The sequence below is a fragment of the Sturnus vulgaris genome, chromosome 4 (genome assembly GCF_052056855.1).
Source record: "Sturnus vulgaris isolate bStuVul1 chromosome 4, bStuVul1.hap1, whole genome shotgun sequence".
NCBI classification, from domain to species: Eukaryota; Metazoa; Chordata; class Aves; order Passeriformes; family Sturnidae; genus Sturnus; species Sturnus vulgaris.
This window is the reverse complement of record NC_142246.1, coordinates 73,600,848-73,623,904: the sequence shown is the minus strand read 5'-3', so window position 1 is coordinate 73,623,904 and position 23,057 is coordinate 73,600,848. Positions and strand designations below refer to the sequence as shown.

The window sequence follows — 23,057 nt, the reverse complement described above, 5'->3', positions numbered from 1 at the left end:
TCTAATTCCAATTGCTCCTCTAGGTGCAAATAGAGGAGGATTAATAAAAAGAGGAATACTGTAATTCTTGAAAGTGGTCTCAAGTTAGCATTCATATTCCTTCTGGATACTATTACAAGGTGATCCCAAGAGGACAAAAATTTCCACAGCTCTACTGTGAAGTTCCTCATTATTATTCAAGATAGAAATGTAACATGCAGTAAAACCGCCTAAAAAAGGCCATTTTGTATAACTTCTCCTCAGAGCTGAGACCTGTGTTCAGTGCCATCCATCCACACACTCAGTTCAACATTCAACAGAAATACAAAACCAAAGGTTTTTACCTCCATCCCTAAAGTTGCCTCAAAGACCATCACATGCATTGCAAATAAACAAGGTTAACAACCACCAAATGACACTTTTAATTTTGAGTGGCCTGCTGAGCACAGTAAGGTTCTGACAGTCTTATTAACAATCACTGCCTGTTTAAAAGAATTAGTTCTTTTCCTAATCCATCAGATTTACAGTAAACAGCAGAATCTGCTTATGTTCATGTGCACGCAGAATTGTTTCAACCAACTGAAAAAGTGTATTATTAATTGCTTTTATTGTTAAAGCGAGCAGCCATGCTACATGTCATATGGAATATAGACAGTTGCAAGCAACTCAGTATCTGCTGCTTGCTTTTAATTTGAGGAAAAGTTCTGCCTTGAGCTACTCTGAAGCTCCAGCTCTGTGCAGGACTGGAATTGCTGTGACTGGCTCTGAAGGCAGGATGGCTGCTTGAGGGCTGGGAGCACAGCACATCACAGGGTGAACAGAGGCCAGGGGCAAAACTCTCCAGAAGCAGCAAGAGCTGAGGAACAGCAAATGGAAGGCTTGAAATCTTGATTCCAACAAGCTGTTGGATTCGGTACTTACTGCAATATATATTTCACGTATTTCCTGTTTTCTAAGAAAAAAACTGTCCCCCCCTTTGTTATGCCTTGGGCAGAATTCTACAGCTTTGTTTTGCCTTCTTCATAATGCCTACCTTTGCACATCTGTTGTTGTTTTATGGAGACAGTCCCAGGGACACGAGCCCATGCTCCTGTGCCCCTGACCTGTGCACACCCTGCAGACACAGCAGCAGTGCTGATGCAGGAGCACCAGACCCAACAGCAGCATACAGCTGTGTCAGCTTTCCTATTGTCAATGCTTTTCCTGACCTTCCCTGTCCAAAACACCACTTGGATCCAAATACACCCCCCAAACAACCCACGAGCAACCTTCATCTACACATGCAGAACGATCTCCAGGAAGGTTGTTAAGGTTACTGCTCTTTTACATTTATTTTTGACATATGAATTAAATCCTATGGCAAAGAAATGAGCAAATGCTGCTTTCTAACCCACTTCTGGTATACACCAAAGACTGTAATGACACCTTGAAAAACACTGGACTAAGACCAAGGAAGGTCTCAGCGTCACACACAAGAACATGGGAATTGGAAGAGAACTGAATTCCTGCTCACCCTGTCCTCACCTCCTGAACCTCTGGGATATGCTTCAGAGAAAATGTTAAATTTCTCCTTTTGAAACCTCTGTCTGGTATCCCACTGCGTGACTAAGTACTTGGCAAGCCAAATCCAAACCCAAGGGCTACTGCCACTGAAAGCAGCTGTCAAATGGACATTAAATTATCCCAAGGAAATTGATTTTAAAGCTTAAATCCCCACCACAATTTCATTTGCCTCATTCAGCAAGACAATGTAAGACACTGCTGACTTAACCAGGCAGCATCAAACGGGTCAAGCGAGACTGCTTGGTGGAGTGGCATTTCAGGAGTTACTGGGAAGTCAGGCATGAGAAGCTGGGGCCTCCTTGCTCCAAAAACAAAAGGGGCATCCAGCAAGGGCACTCAGAACCTCAGCACCTGCAGAAATTCATCACCTCTCTTTCTTCCCCACTTGTTTATAGGCAGAGCACTACGCAGATGTCCCCTCATGCTTTCAGTACTCTCAGAGGATTCAATCCTCGCCCTGGTATGAGACTGTTGATCACCCCAGATGATCCTTTCTCCAGGGCAAAGTGAGATGTGCTCCATCTCTACACAAACAGCAGCAAGCTCATCAGAGGCGAGCCGGGCCACTGTGATGGCATCGTCACCTGACCATGGGCATGGCTGCGTAATCGCTGGGGCTTTCCAAAAACTCCCCACGACCCTGCACACGCTGCGGTGCCGCTGCTCTGCTCCCCCGCTCCCAGCTGGCAGCTCCCTAACAGAGCTGTCAGCCCCGCTTTAAGGGCAAAAATCTCGATTACATGTTCTCTCTGAGCACACATCACGGCCTTCTTCCTTCCTGAGATGCACAACCCCGATACAGCTAAAGAGATAATTCATCACAAATCCTCCTTAAAAGGCTGCCTTACAAATTCCGAGGGCTACCTGAAGCAGCGATTTGGCTCGTCCGCTGTGCCCGCGGCTGTGCGGTGTCCGCAGGCAGGACACGAGCGTGTGTTCCTGGGGACGCCCCCTCCCAACTCGTGCGGGACAATGTCGGGACAACGTTGGGACAATGCCGGGACAATGCCGGCCCGGGGCTCCGGGGCACGGCCGCACCGTACCTTCGTGGGTCGGCTCGGGGTCGGGTGTCAGCGAGATGTCATCCAGCTCGCGCAAGCACAGCCACTCTCCATCCATGGACACGCGGAATTTGCAAAGATAGATGGTCTCCATGGCAGCCTGAGTGATCTTGTCTGTGGTGGGGGTTGGCATGTCGCTTTGAGGCGTCAGAGCAGACATGATGACTCAGCTGGTACAACAACAACGGGGGCAAAATAAGGACTAAAACCAAAAGCTTTCTGAAGAAGAAAAGGAGAAATACCTTGCGATTAAAGGACAGATTGCTCAGGATCACAGAGGCTGCTCTGGCCTTTTCATAGATCAAGCAAGGTAAAAACGCTGCTCCTTCCCGCTTAGCTCTGCCTCCCTCCTTCGCACCGACCGCCGTCGTCTCCAGCTATGCTAGAGGCTGCTGATCCTCAGCATCCACAGAAAGCCTGGCTTCTTCACCGGCGGCAGCAGCGAAAAACAAGTAAAAATATATATTGGAAAAAAAAAAAAGGCCGTAGAAGCAAAAAGAACGTGTTCCTCTGGTGATGAGCCCAGAAAAAACAAAGGAGGAGCGGAGAGCAGCGTCCCGGTGTGCCGAGCTGAGAGCGCCGGTGCCGTCTCCCGGCGCAGCCCGGGCAGCGAGTGCCGCCGGGATTGGCTGTGCGCAGGGAGCAGGGTGGCGACCAAAATGGCTGACTAATGAACTGAGCTGGAAAGCCAGGCTCATGTGATCGCCTGCGATTCCCAGGATGCTGCCGAGCCGCTGCCGATGCGGGGCCGCGCAGTCAGGCAGCTCCTGGCCGGGCTGTGCCAGCCCGCTTGGGAGCGGGCAGAGCTCCGCCGCACCCCCCGCGCATCGGCCCGGAATACAAAGGAGCGGCGCCAGCAATACAAAGCCGCATTTGTATTCCGCTCACATCCCCCTGCATGCCACTACAGGAATTCAATCGGCACCTTTGTTTTCACGGGACCTGTGCGAACCGCAGTTTGGGTTTTATTCGCTCTGCCACCTTCTCAGAGGGCACCTCGGAGCTAAAATTTCCCATGTACAAAAAATGATAGGACGGATTTTTTGTCTCAGGGTAACAGAAAAGAAAAAATTATCTGGCTCTAAGCACTCCAGTGACTGAGGATGAAGCTCTTTCAGCAGGGCATGAGCACATGGAAGGACAATAAAGGAGAAGACCACAAACACTGTGACCAATCTCATACCTTAAAATTCTCCTCTGAAAATTGTGCTGCTCTAGCGAGGCTGGCACAGAAATACTGTCAGCAGGAAGGGAAACAGGTTTTCAAGCTCTCAACAATAATATAATAATAGTACTTGATAACAAGAGCACTGCATTCCCTGTCCCTTCCTGGCTGGCTGAACCTCGCCTGTGTCCCCAGCCCACCCATGGTCCTGGTGCTGGGGGACAAGAAGGCACCAGACAGACTTGTCATTCCCAAGATCGCTATAGTGTCACCACCCACTTCAACAATGCTATCAGGCACCAATAAATGAGCTTATCCGACTTCATTGCTGTGTGGCTCCAAAATATTTGAGGAGAGCAGATGTGTAACATCCATCTGAAATGGATGCACAGTCAGCCTTGGAGCAGGCTGTCACCAGAACAATATAATGTTAAGAACACGTGCCCAATGTACAGGACCTTGATTATTCTCCCTGCTTTTTGTTTCCCCAAGAAATACTCAAAAGGATGTACATCTGTTTCATAGGGATGTGAAATGCCAAAACAGATTGATGGATACAGAATTCAGCGTGCCAATGCATACAGCTTTCAGAAAAAAATGGCACCCATCACGTAAAAGACTCATAAAACTGGCAAAAAGGATTAAGAGTTGCTATTTCTGGCTGCCAAGAGGAAGCAGTTGCTTTCAGTGAAAATTTCCTGCTTAGTGCAGCACATTTTGACTCAGCAAGTCTTTCCCCATTAGGCCAAACCCAACCAAGCACCAGGCAGCCCGTTCTGACAGCGGCGCAAAGGGCAATTATTTCACAGAAAACAAGAATTACTATTGTTTCTTCTCCCCAAGAGAACAGAGTTTATAAATCGTGCTGACAGCATCTTAACTCGTATATTTATACACCCTTCCAGCAATCACAGCCTCTAGTTGCAGCATCCACATCACACCACCCCCAATTCTAAGCACAGTCAAAGTGGCCGTGTACCAACTGCTGCAGAACAGCTGCTGGCCCTGGCTAACCCTTGGACAGGGTCTAAACAAACCCTTCGGAATCAACAAGCACCATAAGCTATTGCTCAAGCTATTATCCAACAGATCTCATTGATCTCATTATCAGCAGAATTTCTTTGTTTTCAAAGCAATTAGAAACACCAACAGCACTGGGCGTAACCCTGCAGCTCCCATGTCACAACACGGGTGTTAGCTGAACACAGGCAAGTGCCCCCGCACATCAGCGTCACAGGGAAGGTCTGTGAAAAAATTAGGAACCATTCAACTTCCATTGGTTTGCTTTTAACATGCAGAAATAACAGAAGCCGGTAATTCCCTTCCGGCTGAGTCCTATTTTCAGGCTCCTTTATGCAATGATCCTGCTGCAAATATTCCACGGGGATATTTAAAGTACTTGGGAAATGTTCTTTAAATTTTACTTATTTCCAAAACCAAAAAAATAACCCAAAAAACCCCAAACAGGGTTTGTTTAACTTAGTGACTTATGGCCTTTTAATCACCACCTGAAAACCACAAGACAAACCTTCCCCTATGCCCATCTTGTGCCCCAAAGTGATAAAAGCAACAAAGCATCTCATGAAGAAACAAAAGAAAGGTATCAAACATTTGTGTTTTCATGAAACCTCTCATACAACTACCAGGCAACTCAAGGGCACCTGATAAGGCTCCATCAGGGTTCCAGGACAGTCACGGACACAGGAAATCCCAAATCACGGATAAATGCAGAGGAGGGAATGCAGGATGAACCACTTTCTCCATCTCAAACCAGTCAGGCAGCCTTGACTGGTCCTACAAACTCTCCTGTGAGCTACACTTTGGCACAAGCCCTTAGAGGCTTTGGCTAGATTGCAAAACATAGCAGGGTTCTGCCAAAACATTTTTAAGATTAAACAATCACACACTGACTGCATTGGAATTTTAAGACCAACCACCTGAACACCAAGCACTCCATCAGCCACCAGTATTGGGGAGCTCAGCTGTTCTGCAAAGTACTGTGACGTTCAAAGCTGAATGAATTAGAATCATCAACACAAAGAAACCAAAACAAATTTCTAAACCACCCATAGGACTCCAGGGAGCATCTTTGGGTGTACTTTCATTTTCAGAGCCTGTGAGCAACCCATGTTTCTATCATTAGGAGAAAGTTTTCCCCCTCACTGTGTAGAGATTGCAAAGCAAAAAGGACAAAGCCATCTCTGACGTGGAATGTAATCTAAAAAGATAAAATTAGCAACACAGCATCTACATGGCAAAGTCTGCTTCTGACTCCTCTGCCAGCACAGATATGCACATTACCTCAAAGACCAGCTACTCCCAACCCTGCAAGCTCAAACAGGCAAAACGAAGACGAACAACCCAAAAATCAGTAACAATTTCTTAATTAAGAAGTGACAGACAAGTTTTTCTTGACCTACCGTGAAACATCGAGATATTAAGGATTAAAGTAACTCTCATAATTGAAGGAAATGGAAGGAAAAGACTACTTCAAGTATCATGGTTTGGAGTTTGGTTAAGGGTTTGGAGTTTTTTTTTCAGGACAGCCTGATCAGGTTGCTTTTATTGTTTTTAAGGTTTTTCTGCAGGTCAGCATGTTAAGTTGATCATCTTGTTCTTTCTGTCTGCAACCACCTGTAACAATAAGCAGGTGCTGCTGCCATGAAGAGTTTTTGCTGTCTCCTTCCCTAAGCAGCTCTGGCCTTCACCCGATGTTTGGAATCAGGTGAGAACACAACACAATAGTTCAAGGACTGAGTTGTATTGTAACGGGAAAGAAAAAAGACTTGAAATAAATCTCCAAAATATTGTGAAATATTGACTTTTTGGTGTACTGGCCACTGCTTTCCTCTAACACCTAAGCCTTTGCAGCACAACTGCTCCTGCTGCTCTGTGGGAACAATTCAAAGACGCTCTTAGAAATGTGAGAAGTGGAAAAAACCCACAAGAATAGAGATGGTGGGAAAAAGTGATCTACTGAAAGTGTTTGCCCCAGAAGAAAACGAGTCCAAGACACCATAAAAAGAGATGCTGATGCCTGTTCCCTCCAGACACTGCTATCACAGCATCAGTCAGTCCCTGAACGAGCTGTGACACACGACACTGCACAGGCAGCTCCACCTCCACGGCTCACAAAAACAAGGCAACTTTTATAGGCATCCTGTAAAGGTTTTTCACAAAGCTTACATGAACAACCACTGCAAAATAAGGTTGATATGGAATAAAGCATCGCTCAACCACTGAGCTTCTCCACTAAGTCTTTGTGCACAAATGTGCTCAGTGGTTCAGTATGCCCACCTCCAGAGAAGAGCTTCTCACAAAGTTTGAACAGCTAGGATTAAATATTTTTCTTTACGCCTTCTTTTCTATGAGAAGTAGATCAACCCCTTGCGTGCATATCACAGGGCTCACTTATGGGTAAAGATGTCCTGATTAGGGAAAAATTACAAGTAAAACCGAAGGTTTTGACAGGGGCCTGTCATTTCAAACAACAATTTAACAGAGAGGGACTTTGGACATAAGCTGGCAGTCACAGACTGCCATAGAGCTCAGAGCAAAGTCAGGGCATTTCACCTCCTCTTGGCACTACAGACATGGACTTCTTACCTCACTGGTTCTAGCTCTGCTGAGTAATGCCTTCAAGTACATCAGCTTCCAAAGGAGGAAAAAAACAGACACCCGCTCCAAACAAACCAGCTCCTGAGTGAGTGCACGCTCACCTGGGACAGGAGGTGACAAAGCAAAGACCCAGAGCTCAGTCACACACACTCTGGCATCAGCCCAGAGGATGAAGCTGCTGGTTATTTTTAGGATGGATGGAAAAGAAATCTCTTCTACATGCACCCATGCATGTACTACTCATTTGATTTTACAACACACTCAAGTACTTCAGAGTACTCCAGCTTCCCCAAATACACCACAAGAACACCATAAAGAATCTTACAAAAGAGAACGCTATTTGCCACCCAACACGCCCCATACAGCGATGCACTTCAGCCTCTTCAGGTCTCTAGTGTGCAGTGCCCTCGCCTCGGTTTTGTTCTCGGCATCAACACCAGGGGGAAGCCCGTGCGGGGGTTCCCCAGCCCTCAGACTACACCCGTGTCCAGGACAGCCTGTTGGATTTCCAAGGGCGGCACCGATTCTCGCCACAGGGCTCTCTGTGGGGCTGGTTTTGCTGAGCTGCTGGGCCAGCACGGCTCACACCCGCGCCCTCCCCGCCGCCGGGAGCTCCCTTGTCCCCCCGCAGCCCCGCGGGGCAGGGGCAGCCCCGGGCCGGCTTCCCCGAGCCCGGGCGCGCCCGTGGCTGCGAGAACCGCTCCGCCCGCCCGGAGCGCTCGGGGCAGGGCAGCCCGGGAGCCCCGGCCCGCCGCCCGCCCCGCCTCGAGGGAGGCTCCCGGCCCCGGAGCAGCCCCGCCGTACTCACGGGCTCCGTCCGGCCCCGGGTAGCTCAGCACCAGCACGGGCAGCGCGGCCCCGCCGCGGGGCGCCGGGGGTCTCCACAGCCCGGGCGGCGCGGCCGCGGCGCCGCCTCCATGGCCGGGGTAGAGGAGGAAGAACGGCGGCGAGGCAGGGCGCGCCTCCTCCTCCTCCTCCGCTACCGCTGCCGCCGCCTCCCCGGGCTCGGGCCGCCGCTCCATGCCGGGGGACAGCTCCGCTTCGGCCCCGTCCCGGGAACTTTCCGCCGGCGGCGGCGGCGGCAGCGCTGCCCGCTCCGCCTCCGCCATCGCCGCCCCAGCCCCCGCCCCGCCCCGGCCGGGAAGCGCCGCGGCCGCCCCAGCCCCCGCCCCCGGGCTCCCCCCGCTCCGCCGGGGAGCGGCTCTCCCCAGCCCGGGGAGCACGGCAGCCGGCAGCGCCCCGACAGCCGCCACCCCCGCATGGTGCGGCGCCCTTACCCGGGAAGCGAAGCCAGGGCACCATCTCCTGCCTCCCCTCGGCTTCTCCCGGCGTGGGAGCTCATGGACAGCAGCGCTTGGAAAGCCTGGGACAAAAGGGGACAAAGTCCAAGTATATTCTTTTGTGTTAAAACTGCCAAATACAGCGTACTACTGGGAATTTCACTTGGGAGATTCTTTCAGAACACAAGGCAATTAATGTGGACTGTGGTGTTGTCAGCAGGCAGGTAGCACATAAATCTGCCAGTTATTGAAGAACACCCTGCCTTCTGTGCACTTGGGTTAAGCCGAAACACCTTGCTGCTTTCTTTTTAAATCTCACATTAAAATTGCAAAAGCAAAGCTGTAAAGGCTACTGATATCCGGAGACTGATTTTCCAGGGTTGCCCCAAGTCATGCAACATGTTGCAACCAATTGAACAGACGCTTTAATCCACTTTACAAATCTCAGCAGCTGAACGTTTGAATTTCTACGTGCTAACAAGAGTAAAACAATTCCCAGAGTGTGTGTGATGGAATATTATGGAACACAGCTAGGAAAACCCACACAGCAAGGAAAACCTTGGCAAAATCTAAGGCAGCAACAGATGTATTTCCATGTGAGTTATTCAATATTCAATTTTCCTTGCCCAGTATAAATAGAAATTTCAGGTTGTGATGCTGATAGCATTGTCCCCCTCTCTGCCACTGTACTTTTCTGCCCAAGCTTCCAAGGCAGCCCAGCTGACTCTGGATGCTCATCATCCCCCAAGGCGTTTGTCTTCCAGGTGCAGAAAAACAAAAGACTAGCTCGTACCTCGGAGCTTTGTACACCCGGCCTATGTCAGGTTAAATAGGAATCATTTCAGTGCAGGTGTGGGCAGGACTGACTTTGGATTGCTGTGCTCCAGTCGAGAGGCTGCAAAGGACACAGGGCAGGCACTTCCACTGCTGTGAGTGTGACAGAGGTGAGACAAAGCTGTTACCTGAGTGAGTCCTCACCTGCTTTAGGTGCTGCTGAGGCTGCCAGTCCTCTCCAAGCAGGACCCTGGTAGGGACAAGTGCCATCTCATGGCTGAAGCATTTCTTGGCAGCGCCAGCACCTTCTCCAAAAGCAGTACTGGAAAAGGGAAAAAGCAGCATTAACCAGGACTTAGATCCACTCCTTGCTTCTTTTCCTGATCACCTGTGGTCCTTGCTTGATTTCATGTGTCCATTTTTGTAGGGATTTTCAAAACCTGTTCACCAGGAATTTCCCTGCAGCACAAAACATTCCTCCAAGTATTTCTTAGAGACACTGTACAGTGTGGTGCCCTCCCACAGTATTAATCATCACAGCATTCCCATGATTAGCCATACATGAAAGCATAGAGGAATTATGTTTATGGCTTTGTCCAATCTCTGAACTAATCCAGTGGACATAATGTCTGGTTAATCTTAATTAACCCGGGAGCTGTGCTGTGCCATCTGCCGGCAGGCAGGGCGGGGCCACTGACACTCCGTTCTAATCCCAGAGCTTCTGGGGAATGTGTCTGTAATGGCACACCAATCTGTTATTTCTCTTATTTACTGCTCAGATAGAAGTGGCCAGAATTGTGCTTGCCAGCTGCTCGGAGCTTTCCAAGGAAGCTCAAAGCCAGATCCACGAAAGACCATCAGCCCTTCATTTTTGCATCAAGTGTGAAACGTGCACAAGGAGGTTCTGTAGTAATGAGATCAGGGAGCATCTCTGCTGGCTATTTTCCACACCCCACGTGACGCCTGTTACACAAGACCATCCCTCCCCAGAAAAAGCACCTAAGCTGCTTTTTTTGCCCAGCATCTTAGCCCTTACTGACCTCTTGGCAGAGCCTCTGGAGCATAGCTCAGCATTATCAGTGGCAGGCTCCAATCATGATCCCAGCTGGGAGTTAAAGGTGGCAAAATTCTACTCCCTCCTCAGGAGGCTGGGACCCTTCTCTCTGGGAAGAAGGAGCAGCCAACACTGTTGCTTATAGTAAGGGCAGGTAAGTACAGATCTAAGAACACCTGTTCAGTGCACCTGAGACAGGGCTGTTCTGTCTGTCCAGCTTACGCTTGTTGTGTTTCTATCTCTCCCTTCAACAAATAGCCCGAAAAATGACCACAAAATTCTCCAGCCAGCAGTGAACAGCGTGCTCCTAGCAGAAACAGACCTGGGCTGTTAGGGTTTACACAGGAACCCCATGAAAGCACATTTCACTTGCAGAGCACCTACATTCTTCTATGATAGAACCTGACCCAGGATATCAAGAGCAAACACTCGTCTCTTGGCTTCCCCCAAGACCATCACACACACAGAACACTCCCATGATGTGCAATCACCTTACTAAATAAAGCAATTACCTTCCTGAAATTTCATATGGAAAATTAATACCTTTCAGATGATATGGTACACAAACCAAAGCATGGGCTCCCTGAAATCTGTCCCAGACAGATTTTTGTTAAACTTCAGAAAAATTATCATTCATTCCTCTTTCACAGCCCAGATTGGAACTGACCACTCAGTCAGCTCCTGGCAAGCATTTCAGTGTGGGGTTAAAATGCATTTACCCACCAGAAGGCATGGAAGTAATCAGAGCATCCTCAAAGTTTACCTGCACTGAAGCTGTAACACCTCACCCACCTGTAAGGTGGTCCAGCAGCAATGCTACTTAGTCCTGTAGCAGCAGAACAATACTTAAGATTTATCATAAGGGAAATTAATACAGTTATAAAATCCAGACAAGTCCTGGCTTTGCTTCTCACTGAACTCAGGATGGGAAACAGTATTTCAGACCACATGGGACTAAGTAATTAAAAACTTACATTTAAGAGCTAACAAAAGTATTAATCAGAAAAAAACCCAAACTACTATTAACCACGTCTCTGCAGCTCAACACAGGAGCAGGACGGACCAGAACAAAACAGCAAAACGGAGCAGGCGAGTGACAGCTGCTGAACCCCTTTCTCAACCCACCCTCAAAAGGTCCATCCATCCAATCCCATCTCCCTACCAGGCCCATTTGATTCCCTTTGCCTGATACATTCTTGGCAGTCTCTCAAGGCTTCCTGTTCAGGGAAATAGGACAGCATCACAACACAAGGAAATACCTTCAGACATGGGCAAGGTGTGCAAAGGGCCCTGTGCCACTCAGAGATGGCACCTTCCAGAAAGCACCCCCTGTAAAAGAAAAACCAAATACCACCCCAGCCCCAGTTTCCTTAAGAATAAACCCCACAACATGGTGTATAAAACTTTTATTGGGTTCAGTACTGTTACTGGCAGCTCTTACAAAAAGATGACTGTCACTTGAGCTTCCTGCCTTTCTTGACGCCGGCGCGAATGCCGGACAGCTCGCCGGCGTATCTGTGCAGCTCCCTGCGCACCTCGCGGACCTGGCCCTTGCGGCGGATCTTGGCTCGCCGGAATTTCTCCCGGTGCTTCACCCGGGGGTTGCGATCGATCTTCCTCCTTTTGGGCGTGAGGCCTTTGTTCTTGATCATCTGATAGGTCACCCCTCTCTTTTTACTGGGATCCTCTCCTTCTGACACCGCTGCTTCTTCAAGCACATCTTGGTCTCCAGTTCTCTTCCTCTTGAGTGCCAGCTTCTCCTCCATCATCTTGTAGTATTTCAGGGCAGCCTCCTCATCCAGCTCCGACTCATCCGACGATTCAGCAGCAGCAGCAGCAGCCTGGCCATTGACAGGCACAGAGGCACGTTTTGGTTTGTTTTTCTTGCCATCCATGGTGAGAAACACTGAGAACTTGTTTTCCTTCCGTAGCTTCTCCTCCTTCTTGTCGTAGTAGTTCCTGAGAAGCATGCGGACCTGTGGGGAAAGCCTTTGGTCTATAACAGCGAGGTCGTTGATGATGTTTCTGTAGGCCAGCAGCCGCTCGATGACCGGGTGACTGTGGACTGGCATCCTCTTGGCCTTCAAAACCAGATAGAAACTGATATTGGCACAGTAGTTCAGGTACAGATGATACTTGGTCTGCAAATAGCGACTGCCCTTGCCCTGGGGGATAGTGCCGTCTTTCACCATTTGCAGCAGCGGGTGCAGCTCATCCTTGATCTCCATGAGCTTCACCTCAAAGTCCTCCATCAGCTGCAGCAGCTCTGGGGACTCCTGCTTCAGCAGCTTCAGCTGCTCCTTCTTGGAAAGGGCCTGCAGATCCTTATCAATCTTCTGCCCCTTGCTATCCTGGGTTTTCTGCTGCTCAGCCAGGTAGCCCTGGATCATATCGAGACCATAATCGTCCTCCCCCAAATCCCGCACCAACCGTCTCTGAATGACTTGAGCCTCCTGCTCCTCTTCCTCCTCTTCAGCATCGATTTCTTGCTGGCTCCGCTTGCCCTTGGCCTGGGCATCACTCCCATAGTCCGTGTCATAGTAGAGCTGCTTGCGCTGGCCCCAGGAGAGCTCATGGGGGAGCTTGGCCTCTGGATGGCGCTCCTCCAAGTCGCTTTCCATGGAAAGCTCCCCCTCTTCATCCTCAACAGCATTTTCATCTTCCTCACCTCCTTCCTCTTCTCCATCCTCCAGATCATTTTCATCTTCCTCACCTTCTTCCTCTTCCCCATCCTCATCCTCCTCTGCGCTGTACTCCACAAAGGGATTCCGGTCCTGTATCTCGTCCTCCTCCTCATCCTCGTCCTCCTCCTCGCTGTCCTCGGGCAGCTGCAGACCCAGCACCTCCTCCTCCTCCTCTTCCTCGCTGTCGCCGGCCTCGTCGCCGCTGTCCAGGGCGGCCATCACGGTGCGGAACTGCTCCTCGTGGAAGCGCTCCACGTCGTCCGCCAGCTCCTCGGGGCCGGCGCGGGGCCCGGGCACGTCGGCGGCCTCATCGGCGGGCTCGGGGGACTCGGCCCGCGGCCGCAGGACGGTGCCGCGCCGGGTCCGCATGGCTGCGGCACCTCCACAGCCCCGGCCGCGCTTCTCCTTCCGCTGCGTCCCTTCCGCTCGCCCGCAGCCCTTCCTTCCTGTGCCGCGCCCCCGGGACAGGGGATGTCCCGGGCAGCCCGCGGGGAGGAGCCTTTCTGCCGTGGCCGCTCTCTGCGGGCAGTGCTGCCACGTGGAACAAAAGACAAAAAGCCTTTTGTTTCGTCCTCAGGGTTTCTTCTTCCTCTACAAGTCCAGCCAGTGCAGCTGCTGTCGGTGCGGTCATCTTAGAGCAGCGAGGAAAAAAACAGCTGGAAAACACACCTGACAGCTGTGCCTTTGTAACCAAAACCTGGTACTCAGTTCCCTACGACCGGATCCAACTCGGAGAGAAGCAGAAGTATTTGCAAACCTCCCTGGACGCCTCCGAGGTTTAAATACGAACTCTTCAGAGCCTTTCCCGTCATGGAATCGCACTTTCACCGGGATACAGGCAGCTCCCGGCAAGAGCCAGCCCCGTTCCCGGGGGCTGCGGGGCAGCTTCAGCCTGCACAGCTCGGCAGCTGCTGCCTCAGCACCTCTGCACTCCTTCTATGCCCTTATACCAAGACATCCCTGCGTCCCAGAAACGGAACAATTCTCATTTTTTCAACACCTGGGGACTCCTCACTAGGAGGGCTTTTAATGCAGTCTCTACTTACTCGCGTCTGCATTGTCATGCTGTGTTTTTGTGGGTCTGTCAGCCATGACAGAGCAGCAGCCCAGCCTCCCACCCTTCCCAAGGGAAAATGACATTAATTCTGAGCCACAGGGAAGCAGTCTGCTTTTCTGAGCTGCAGGCAGCCCTGCCACAAGAACAGAGTCATCACACACAGGAACCAGTGTAGTCCAAGCTGAGAAACCCAGAGCCTGATAAATGAGGCATGCACACGCCCCAAAAAGAGCAGCTCTGCATACAAGTACAGGGGCTTTTTTCTCACCACACAACAGGTGCAGGTGTATTTATAAATGCTCCTGTATTTATAAATTTATTCCACCTTTTTGTGGAAAAAACCCCAGACCAAGCAGATATTCAAATTAGCTCAAACAGAATGGGGTGCACAGCTTTACTCACTTTTTGGTGATTCATTTGGATTCTGATTGATCGGATGGCAAACAGTCTCAGTTTTGACTTTCTGACACACTCACCCTCTTCACATGGTCACCTCCATGGTCAAAACTTTGTTGCATAGAGTTTTTGCCTCGGACCACTTTTCCAAATCCATCCCTGCCAGCTTTCAGCCATTGCCTCCCTGGATACAGGCCTGTAGAAGAAAGAGCAACAAGAGTAACTTTGGTCTGAAGACACACAGCATTCATTACGTTTGCTCCCTATACCTCAGTGGAAAACCTCACTTGATATTTGGCCACTAAATACAACTGTCCTGGGGGACAAGGGGCAGCCTTGTCATCTGTCTGCTCAATCCTGCTGGATTTTTGTGTGAATCCATGCAGAGATATCTGCAGCCAGTTCCTGCCAGGTGAAAATTCCAGGTAGCTTTTGCATCCGTGACTTAGACAAGCCCAGGCCTTTCTCATGTCCCTGACCTTGAGAGTTTCCACCTTAAGTGCCCTAATTTTTTTCAAGTCTGCCCTTTCAAAAATTAGCATACTAACTTCCACTTGGACTCTCTCGGATTTAAATAGAATTGACATGTCTCCCAACCCACAGTTAATTTCCAAGAGCAGCAAACAACGTATCTATTCACACCTTCTCCAGGACTTAGTGAAAACATCAGCCACTTGTGGTGAAGCTGGAGATGATTTCGGCAGGAGTTAGTTGATTCAGTCAACCAGGAGCTGCTCAAGCCAAACCAGTTTGCTGTAAGCATCGTGGAATCGCTGCTACCAAGCCAACAATCATGTGCTGCTGCTGGTCTGTTTAGATGCACCATTCTGTTGGTTCTCAAGTGAGAAAGGAGGAGCAAAGAGCAGAGCAGGGCAGACTGCTCATGGATGGGCTGCTTTGTGCAGAAGCCCTGTGCCTTGGTGCTGTCCAACTCCCTCAGCACAACAATTTCATCTCACTTCACTCAGGCACCTCCCAGCTTCTGACCTGGAAAATCCTACTTCAGCATGTCCAAGGCCAACTGGAAGCACAGGACATGGAGAGAGACTGAAACCAGAGGGCTAGTTCCAACTCTCAATTATTCCACCTCTAAACTCTGCCCTGCAGGGAGGTTGGGAGTCCAGCTCCCCATGCAGCCCATTGCCAATGGCCTGCTCTCCCAGATAAAATTCCAGAATTCATCCAGTAAAACAGTGGTAATCCATAAAAATAACAGTCCATAACATAAACCTTCCTTTCAAGAGCTTGTGATCTAGCTAGAAATCCCCAGAGACCTGCAGGTGGCTGAAGGGACTGAAAATAGCTCTGGTGTCATCATATCCAGACCAAGGGGCTGTACACACACGGGTAGATTTAGCAACCGAAATCCAGATACGCTGAGCACCAGCAGCCAGGGAAAACCACCACGGTGAACAGAAACACACAGCTAGAATGCTGCTCTGTCTCTGCCCTGACAATTGAAAATCTTCTCCCTGAATCTTCCCACTGCCATATTTTTGTTAGTGCAGTTAGGCAAAACAGATCAGAGCCAGTGTCCCTTGCATGTTCTCTATCCTGGTGCTGGTATCCTCTCTTCTTGTATAATTCTAGAGAAATTCTTACAAAAAAGGCTGACTAAAACAAGCAGTTCTTTTAGACAGACACCCCTGCCAGCAATGGTGAGGCAGATTTATTTTCTACCTTCTGCCAAAAACGGGGCACAGAGAACATTTTGCCCCTCTCTCAGAGAGAGGGCTGCATAAACTCTAAGCAATGCTTTCTGGGATGGGGAAAGGAAACAACCCCACATTTTTTCTCTGCTACAAGAACACAAGTTTTGTAAAGAGCTGTGGAAGAACCCAATGCCCTGAAAGGAGCTGGCTGTGACCCATCACCCCCCACAAAGTCCCACGCTCCCCTTGCACATGAGCACTGCTGATGCAACCTGAAAGCTCATTGCACCATGCAGCTGCAGGGTGAGGGGTTTGTGCTTGGGGAAAAAGCTCAGGGCACACAGCCAAGGACTTGGAACAGTTCTGGGCTTAGGGACCCAGCCAGCAGGGGCTGGGAAAAGGGAGACATCCTCCAAGGTGACAGGAACCAGGATGCTTGGCAGCATTGCCAAAAGAGTTCAGCCTCTTGAAGAAGCCTGGCAAGAGCAACCAGGCCCTTGCTAAGCTTGGGCTTTCCTTAAGAAGTGGCTTTTTCTTTTTTTTTTCTTTTCGTTTTTTTTGGCAAGACACATGCAAGTGCTACAGAGACAGCTCTGGCCATTATAGGCTACATTTGCTGTTCAGAAATTACACAAATTATCCCAAGTCTAGGACCAAAAATAAAAATCCCAGGCCCTCTCCAGTACCACCCTCCTTCAGGAAAAGACTGCATGCCCAACACCCCAGGGCTTTCCTGGCACCTGACTCGGGACCCCTCATAAGCCACAAGTCCCATTCACGAGAAGATGAACTCCTCAATGCAGTGGGCAGAGCTGCAGTGGCTGTACCTCTTTCACCCCTGCTCTGCCACCTTTCCTGCTTTTACTGCAGGCTCTCTGGGGGCAGGTCCAGCCTTTAATTCAGGTTTGCACACAGCTGGTCCAAACAGGATTTGATGCAGTTTTTTAATAGGACTCAAGGGATTTTAAAGTGTGATTTCTCAAAATTAGAGAGCTGTGGCTCTAAGACCTTCTCACCTTCCACCAGCCCTGATGGCACCAATCCCCTCAGGGCTGGGGTGGTTTTGCACATCCCTGTACTCAGCAGCTCTGTTGCCTGTTGCTGAAGAACAGAAAAAAGCACAGTACAAGTGCAACCCCCTGCTCCCCTCCGAAAGCCAGAGGTCTTGGTGCATTAACACACCTGGTTTCAGTCCCCAGCCACATTTTCCAGTATTGGCTGGGCTGTTTATTTTAGGAAACCAATTTGCACACGCCCTTATAGGCAGAGTCAGGCTCCCCACTCACATTCTTCAAAAGAAGGGAAGGCAAGATGAAGAGCTCTTTGTTGCTGCGTGTTGCCTTGGCCATCTCCTCGGGGATCATCCTTGTGGCAGGTAGGTGAGCAATGAAGAGATGGAAAACTGGGATTAAGACATCAATGGCAGGTTTTCTGTCATTTAGCCTGAATTATTCTAACAGTCAGAGGTCAAACCTCAAAGCCTGCTCAAGCAGCCATGCTTCAGTGGTGCTTGGACACCTCAGGGTGTTTCTGCATCAGAGCAGTGTGGTTTTAATTGCTTCCTGGAGGATCAAGTGATGACTAGCTCCAAATTTAAGACTTGATAATTAGCCATTTTTTATCAGGTTTCTGAAGCAATAAGCTGCAGTCCTATAGAGAGCTTACCTGCTGGATCTAAAGGCTTCCAAAATCTTCCTGGTGATCCTGCCATACAGCCAACTCATTCTGATTAAACTGTAGCTTATCATGTAACTCCACTGAAGTTCTTGGAAACTCTTGGTTCCAGCTGAGCTCAGCCTGTGCTCCCAGCACACTCCTCAGTGTGGGTCTCAGGTCTCCAGCCAGTCTGAATCCATGCAGCTCATGGTGGATCTGCTGTGCAGGATGCAATTGGTGCTCAGGGATAATCGCCCCAACGGCACCAGCCCTGCATTTCCTGCAGCTTTTGGAAGAGGGCATCTTATTGCTTACCCCAGACAATTCTCCTGGGCTTCACGGGCTATCAAAGGACAGTGCAGTACTGGAAGGTGAGAAGTTTTGTCCAAAACACAGCCACATAAGCATTGAGGAGGGAGAGAACAGCTTAGTGCAGTAACTCAGGCACCAGGGAATCCAACCTGGGGACATTTACAACAGCATTAGGTGATGCATGGAGATACTGCAGATAAAATCACATTTTTTTAGCATTGTCATCTTAAATGAAAAATTGATGGAGTACCAGTAACTTGAACAGTGAAGCCAAGAGCATAACACAAAGAATTAAATCAGGGCAGTATTTTTAGAGCAGTCAAAAAACCTGCATATGCATAAGATTGTGTTAATCTAATTTTAGAATTAAAGCCTGCTCTGAGAGGTTTTGGGACAACCTGAAAGCCAATAGGATCTGACTTGAACATTGGCTTTGGATGAAGGGTTTGGAAAGAACTGCACACAGTGTTATGTGGTATGCAGCACAGACAGCAGAGGAAGAGTTGTGTGATGGACAAAAAGCCAGAGACTTCCCTTGAGCCAAAAGAGAGGTCAAGACAAGGAGCCAGGGAGTAGAGAGGCTTTTCTGGGGGCTTCTGCATCAGAGAGAAGAGCTGATGTGCAATGATGAGTTGGCAGAGAAGAAGCTTGGAGAGGAAGCTAGCAAAGTGATTTCCCTCCCAAGCTAGGAACTCCATAGAGAATCTTATCCAGCAGGTATACTGCTGCCAAGGGGCACAGAAACAGCACTTGTAACCAGCTGGTCAACTCTAGGGTCACTGAGGCATCATTTCACACAGTATTGGTACCTTTTCTACAGTCACTGTGCCTGTAACAATCTCAGAAAGGCTGGAATGGAAGCAGATGAGACCAGGATATTTATAGGGGAAGGAAGGACCAAAGCTTTAAAATCCAAGTAACTCCAAAATTTTTTATAGACATGACTAACTCAGCCTTTTTCTGCCTGTTTCTTCCTTTTCTCTATGATTAAACTAAGGGACAAGCAGAGCAGGCAAGTCCCCAGAACTCAGAGATCCCTCTGAGCCCAAAACAAACTGCCCCCATATGACAAAAATCACTGGGTCTGGTACTTCTAAGGAGACTGAAGGTGCTGTAGCAAGAATGATGCTGCCAAGTGATGGCTGTGAACTTGATTTCAGCAGAAATAGAAATACAGAGGGATGTAAAAACAACACATAAAAGCAGGCTGGCTTCTTATGGGGGCAGAGAACCGAAGATCTGGGTTGGGGAAAACAAAGCAGCAAAGAAGGAACTATTTCAAATCCATCTGCTTGTAGTAAGGGAACATTGCACAACATCAGCAACAGCCCAAAAGCCTCTGAGTGACACCTGGCATGTTTTAGGCTGCTTTGACTCAGTTTCATATCGAGTAGCATGCCACAAGCAGCAGTTTGGAGAGGTAAACCAGAACTGGAATTTTCCCTGCAAACCACAAGCATCACCAGGGCCACCTGCCTTTCGCTGCCACATCAGGGGCCGCCTCCTTGCTGAGTCCTCCTGTGCTTTTTGGCAGCTGTTCCCCCAGGAACCTGAAGGACAAAATACCCCACAAGGAAAACTGACACATCTGCCTCATTGGCAAGGTCAGAGACATTTCTTTAGAGATGGGACCCAGTCTGGGGTTTGGACTGCTGGAGTAGCCTTGGTGCATGACAGTGGGATTGCATAACCAATTCCTAGTAAAAGAGCACTTGGTTCACCAGGTGTGGCTGGGACTTTCTTCCCGTTTTACCAGCAATCCCTTCATGTTTGTCCTTCACCAGCCACAGTGTCCAGGTTTCTAATCTTGTCCTTCCCAGCCCCAGCACTCCTACATACAGCAGCACACTGAGCTGAGCAGGAAGACAGCTGAACTCATCTTTGCTAAGAGAATCACTTGTACCTGCTGCAACCTCAACTTTAATCCATCCAGGTGCCAGAATGGGGCATTGCTGGCATTTTCATCCCGTGGGTATCTGCTAGAGCAGCTTTCAAGGATTCTGTTCTTGATTCTGGGATTGCCTATCCTGTGCTTGCAGGCTATCCAGTGAGCCCCAAAGATGAGGAGTACGTGCTGGTCAATAATAAGTGTCAGTGTGTAACAGTGACCTCCAAGTTTGTGCCCTCTGAAGAAAATCCCGATGAAGAAATCCTGGTGAGAAACATCCGCATCATGTAAGTGGCAGCCAAGAATTTCACAGCACTGCTGAGCAGGAGATGCAGTGTTGTACCAGTTTTCTCTGTATTGTTTCTCATGTCCCAGCACTGATGAAGTGAACAGCTTGTCACGTGAGCTGCTTTCTGTGGTATCCTGACTATTTCATTTTGCTAAGTGCTTTTCTGCCTCACATGAAGCTCTCTGGTGTTTGTCCCTTCAGACACAAAAAGCATCTCCATGTTTTAGGCAGACCAGTACTAACTTAACAGAATAGGCTGGGGAGGTAGATAATGACCTGTCAAAAGTCGATCTAACCTGAAACCAGATTGGGCCCATGACACTGGATTGATTTCCTGACCTGACAGAAAGCCTAGGAAAATAGTTAATGCCTAAACTGTCTCCCATGGGACAGAGCTCAGTTCAAGGGCAAGACTGTCCTGCCCTCTCCACTCACACAAATGTACCAGAAGTGTGTGTGTCTCTGGGAAACAAGGACCACCTCCAGCCCCAGAGCTGCAGGAGTACTGTAGAGCTCATGGCACGAGAACCACTAATTACACATCTCTGTGCATCAGCCTCCCTGTCACCTTGCAAGTGGCCCTTACATCAGTTGCTGCAGTGCTCTCGGGGCGGGTTGTTGCCTTTGAGGGTGCAGAGGATCAAGATCTCCTATTCCTGGGATTTGATTTGGAGAAGGGTCAGAATGAACAAAACCTGAAGAAGATGAGAGTTGAGAATTGCTCACAACAGAGCAGACTCTGTTTAATAAGCAGTTTTTATGAGAGTGCCTCTGTTCCCACCTTTGCAGGGTCCCTCTGAAGGCTCGGGAGAACATCTCCGACCCCCTGTCCCCGCTCAGGACCACTTTTCGCTATCGCATGAGTGACCTGTAAGTAGTTTTATTTCCTAACTTCACTTTCCTAGACTTAACCCACAGGAGTTCTAAAAGATGCCTGAGGGCCAGATGTTCCCTTGGAACACCTAGAAAGGGCACAGCTCTCTCCTGGCTCTACGTGCAGATGAGCAAGAAAGATTTGGGGTTGAACTGATGCCTGGAAAGGCTGAGCTGGAACAGAGACTAGGCAGAGCAAAAGGAATAAAATAGGAAAATTTATTGAAAGTATTCACCTTGGGCAGTGCAAGAGCCTGGCCGGGGCTACACCCAAATCAAATCCGAGATGGATCCCAGTCAGGAGTTTTTACACTTTTATAAGTTTTGCTTCATCTACATATTGGGGTTAATTATCCAACCACAGCCCCAGGCTAAGAAGTCTCAGCCCCCTGGCTTGCTCCCTTCCCTTAGCTGTCGTTCCTGCTTTTTGGGTAGTGGTGTCCTTGATTCTCTACCCCGTAAAGAGAACTTACTAACATCTAATATGAAGTTTCTGTTCCTCACCAAGCAGCAGAGAATCTGAAAAATATAAAAGCTAAAACCCAAGGCATCATTTCCCCTCAAGGCATCACAGCAGGAGTATCTTTTCATCTAACTCCTCACACTTGCTCTACTTTCCATCTCTTCCAGCTGCAAAAATTGTGAACCCATGGAAATTGAGCTGGGTGGGGAGATCCACCAGGTCCAGCAGGGTAACTCGTGCGAGGAGCCGCAGACCTGCTACACCTACAACAGGAACGAGTGCTACACCTCCCCCGTGCCGCTGCTGTACCACGGGGAGGTGAGGCACGTCCCAGCAGCTCTGACTCCCGACTCCTGCTTCGCACAGTAGCTCTGCTCTCTGCTGTGCCTGAGCCCTGCAGCGCCCCCGTTCCTATCCAAATCTATGTAGAGCAGCACAGGACCTGGATGACAGCACCCCAATGCCAGCTCCTACAGTAACCCAACCTGTCTCTTCCCATTTGCAACCTCAGACTCGCGCCATCTCCCAGGAGCAGCTCCTGGCTGTCCATGTCCCTTCTCATGTCCCTGGCAATGCCATGCCGTGTCTCAGACCACAGAGAGCAGATCCCCAGCACATCTAAGGCAGTCATTCCCCCAAGTCCAGGGAACTATCCTGATTTCCAGCTCTGGGGAAGTTGTTCTTTGCAGTCTCCTGCATGTCTCCCCAGCAAGGCTGCCACAGACATCAGGAGTGTCTGTGCCCTTCCCTCCCTGAGCAATCTAAAGTGACCTCTGCACAATCTTCATACAAAGCCTTTGATGACATTAGCAGCATTTATGCCCTTAAAAGAGAGTTGTAAAACCACAGCTATGAGAAAAGATGACAGACCCTTCTAGCACTTGGACATCTGCAAGCTTCCAGCAAGTTCTCCCAGATACAGAGAAGATCAAAAGACTCCTCTACCCTGAAGTGTTTTGCAAAGCTGCCAAGCCCTCAGCTGTGCCAGGAATACTCAACTCTTCTGGGATATGTTGGACATTTCACTTTCCCTACTGTTTCACTGATATTGCTGCCTTCTTCCACCCCTGCTCTTGGTTCAAGTGCTGAAAAAAAAAAAATCAAGTTGGCTCAAATTTCTTTTCTTGTTCCTCATCCCGCATTTAAAACCTCGGAAATTCTATGAAGGCAATATAAACTGCTAGAGCAGTTCCTAATTCATGGTTCAGAACTGGAGATATGAAACAGCAAAAACCTTATTCCCACAATTGTAGTTTTGTTAGTGAAATATTCAATAAACTTTTTTCTGCATCA

General features: G+C 49.2%; 3 protein-coding genes across 12 annotated transcripts in view; 1 reads left to right on the top strand and 2 right to left on the bottom strand.

The window, feature by feature from the left end:
• The window catches only part of RUFY3 (RUN and FYVE domain containing 3), a 30,671-nt gene extending 22,176 nt beyond the window's left edge, over positions 1–8,495 (bottom strand). For 3 of the 10 annotated variants that reach the window (XM_088164331.1, XM_014884884.2, XM_014884890.2), the window contains exon 1: positions 2,586–3,395. In XM_088164331.1, coding sequence (XP_088020457.1) covers positions 2,586–2,763 — 178 coding nt within the window. In that variant the 5' untranslated portion in view covers positions 2,764–3,395. Of the gene's footprint in view, positions 1–2,585; positions 3,396–8,194 lie in introns of those variants that run through there. The other 7 variants (XM_088164330.1, XM_088164332.1, XM_088164335.1 and 4 more) reach the window with 3 other exon arrangements.
• Positions 8,496–11,885: 3,390 nt separating this feature from the next.
• UTP3 (UTP3 small subunit processome component) lies at positions 11,886–13,594 on the bottom strand. Its single transcript, XM_014884897.2, has one exon. The coding sequence runs from the start codon at positions 13,545–13,547 to the stop codon at positions 11,949–11,951; it is 1,599 nt and encodes a 532-aa protein (XP_014740383.2). The 5' UTR covers positions 13,548–13,594; the 3' UTR covers positions 11,886–11,948.
• A 3,983-nt stretch (positions 13,595–17,577) lies between these two features.
• Positions 17,578–23,057, top strand: JCHAIN (joining chain of multimeric IgA and IgM). The gene is made up of 4 exons (XM_014884900.2): positions 17,578–17,658; positions 20,291–20,426; positions 21,218–21,298; positions 21,932–23,057. The coding sequence occupies exons 1-4, from the start codon at positions 17,595–17,597 to the stop codon at positions 22,131–22,133; spliced, it is 483 nt and encodes a 160-aa protein (XP_014740386.2). The 5' UTR covers positions 17,578–17,594; the 3' UTR covers positions 22,134–23,057.